Source organism: Bidens hawaiensis, unplaced genomic scaffold, assembly GCF_021521415.1.
Source record: "Bidens hawaiensis isolate Kalapana, Puna unplaced genomic scaffold, B.hawaiensis_p1.1 tig00024458_1, whole genome shotgun sequence".
Lineage (NCBI taxonomy): Eukaryota > Viridiplantae > Streptophyta > Magnoliopsida > Asterales > Asteraceae > Bidens > Bidens hawaiensis.
Window position 1 is genome coordinate 147,667 of NW_027493862.1, and position 3,012 is coordinate 150,678.

At 36.8% G+C, this 3,012-nt stretch overlaps 1 protein-coding gene across 1 annotated transcript; it reads left to right on the plus strand.

The window, feature by feature from the left end:
• Positions 1–2,062, plus strand: LOC143569336 (aquaporin NIP2-3-like). The gene is made up of 5 exons (XM_077055282.1): positions 1–253; positions 496–720; positions 1,122–1,316; positions 1,404–1,465; positions 1,693–2,062. The coding sequence occupies exons 1-5, from the start codon at positions 125–127 to the stop codon at positions 1,952–1,954; spliced, it is 873 nt and encodes a 290-aa protein (XP_076911397.1). The 5' UTR covers positions 1–124; the 3' UTR covers positions 1,955–2,062.
• The last annotated feature ends 950 nt before the right edge of the window (positions 2,063–3,012 follow it).

Sequence of the window (3,012 nt, forward strand, 5' to 3'; positions counted from 1 at the left end):
TTAAGATATCAATTTGTAGTCTTAGTTTCTAGCTACAACTATCATAAACACTCCCTCACCACATACCCTTTTCTTGATCCTTTTTTTTCGCGATTTCGTTATATATTTTTTTACGTTTGTAATCATGTCAGATATACATCCGAATGGTGGCGGGCATGAGTTACCCATCATCACAAGTGAAACACTGAAAATCCATCAGCTCAAAGTCTCTATATTATCGCTAGTTGACTACCCTCCCGGTTTCTCACGAAAGGTAAGATATAAGATACCATTTTCATGATGCATGGCATGATGCATGATTCATGTCATCATAATCACCGTAATTAATATATCCCACCAATAGCAAAACTATGGTAGGGTCTGAGGAGGGTAAGATGTAGACAGTCTTACCTCTATCCCATAGGGGATAGAGAGGCTGCTTCTGGTGAGACCTCCGGCATGATTCATGTCATATTATCTATAATTCTATATAATGATTTTGTGTTTTGTGAACAGGTGGTAGCGGAAGTGGTGGCTACATTCTTGTTAGTGTTTGTGACATGTGGAGCCGCGGCACTTACCACAAGTGATGACCGCAAGGTGTCCCAGCTTGGAGCCTCAGTTGCGGGTGGGCTTATTGTAACTGTTATGATCTATGCTGTTGGACATATTTCTGGTGCTCACATGAACCCTGCCGTCACGCTTGCGTTTGCAACCGTGGGTCATTTTCCTTGGATTCAGGTACGCCTAGGGCCTAGACCACACATATATGTACACGTCGCTGCGTTGGCACCATACATTCGAAAATCAAACCAAAAGGCTAGCACTATGTGGTTAAAGTGACAAAGATGGGACCTTGAGTCCTTGAGGCCATTGAATCATTCTAAACCATAAGGAATGTGACTGGGCCACCTGAGGACCTACTAGTAGTTGGCACTCTCCATTATATTCAATTATTTCCTATATTAATGCATATATGCATGGGTCAATTTCAACTTATTTATTAGTATGCAGACAGAAATTTTATGTTAATTTCATTCCATACCACCTTTATTTATTTTGATCATGACACAGAACTTATTTCTATTAAAAAAAATAAAAAATGAGTTAAATAATTAAATTGAGTGGTTAAATCTATGCAGGTTCCTATATACGCCGCAGCACAGTTGACGGGGTCCATATCGGCTTCATTTGCCCTACGAGTGTTGCTAGAACAAGTTAAACATTTAGGGACAACAACACCTTCCGGGACAGACCTACAAGCGTTGATAATGGAGATCATAGTTACTTTTTGTATGATGTTTGTCACGTCAGCGGTGGCCACAGATTCTAAAGCCGTAAGAACGTGTTTTATATATTTAGAAAACAAGTTATTAGAAATTATTCGACCAGAAATGAAAACATAAACGTTAACGTGTTTGTAGGTAGGAGAGCTAGCAGGTATAGCAGTTGGATCAGCAGTTTGTATTACTTCTATCTTGGCAGGGTACAATTTTTTTTTTTAATAAATAGTTTTATTTTTTAAAATTACAATTTTAAACAAATTATATGAAGTGTTTACATCAAAACAGAGGGCAAACAGGTAACAAGTTGTGTCGCAAGTCCTTTTTAAATAACAAAACCCAGTCTTTTAATTAATATTATAACTTTATATACTATTTACTTCATAATAAATATAACATATATTATGTAAAATGTCTATGCAACTTTTAGACCGGTATCAGGAGGATCGATGAACCCAGCACGTTCCATTGGACCTGCAATAGCTAGCAACAACTTTAAGGCCATTTGGGTGTATATTGTCGGTCCGGTAATAGGGACTACATCAGGGGTGCTATGCTACAGTTTTATTCGATATACAGATAGACCGGTTCAATCCGTGTCTTCTTTCAAATCGGTGTCTTCTTTTAAACTTAGAAGAATGAAGAGCAATGATGCAAATGTTATAGAGAAAGATCCTCTTGGTTTTGTGTAATGATATAACTAGTAAAATGTTATGTGATGTTAAAGAACCGCAAATTAGGAGCATTGCATTAGTCAATGTGTATTGCCTATAAATAAGAATATAGTTTTTAAACTATATTCTTATGTGTTTGTATTTGTGATTTCATTAGTGCTATTTAGACACAAGTTATTATAACTAATGTATAAATCTATTTGTAAGCTTGATATAAGAACAAGGGTATGTATCTTTCTACTTCCGTAAATGTAAATATGTTTGAGTTGTGTGAATACTTTAAACATAATCTTTTAAACATCTAGTGTTTGTTGGGTAGTCGAAGGGGGGGGGGGGGGTGCAAGATATCACGCCTTTACGGTCACCTTTTTGTGCCTACACCATCCATCCTAAGTTGGGCGAGTAGGGGCGCAACCCCCCCCCCCCTCGTGGGCGATTTGTGTGGCGAACTATTTCTCGCCTGCTTGTGTTTATATATGTTTGTGAGTGTGATATATATATAGGGCTACAACACCATTACACCCAAAAAAACGAAAACTTACCCTTTGCTGACTGGGCGTTACATGGCGCAAATCTCCCGTTTCTTAGCCCCTCCACTACACATAGGCTAATGGAAATCTCAAAGTTATGGGCTATTAAAATTATTTGTAGTTCGATCAAAAACTAAACCTAGCTTAATTAGCTTCATTTGAAGGTTAACTTCATAGAAAGAATATTAATATATGATGAAGCACATGTGATAATAGTGCACATAAAAGTTGTCGGGTAGTAAAAATTGAGATGATCGAATGAGCCACTGAGTCATAAGTATGCAAAAGGCTATTAAAGAAACAAATAATGTTGATTATTCTTTATGATGAAGCATATTGGAATTTATTGGTGTTGAGAAGTCATGTGGCCAACTTTTAGGGCACATCTTGTTGAAATGAACCGCATAATAAAATGAACCATTTAATAGTCGTTGCAGCTTCTCTTTGAACTCTATTTATAGTATTAGTGTGTTGGAATATCTTTGTCACTTTTTGTATGGCTCGTATTTTTCTTCCTTATTTTCATTAAATGAAATTTACAACATA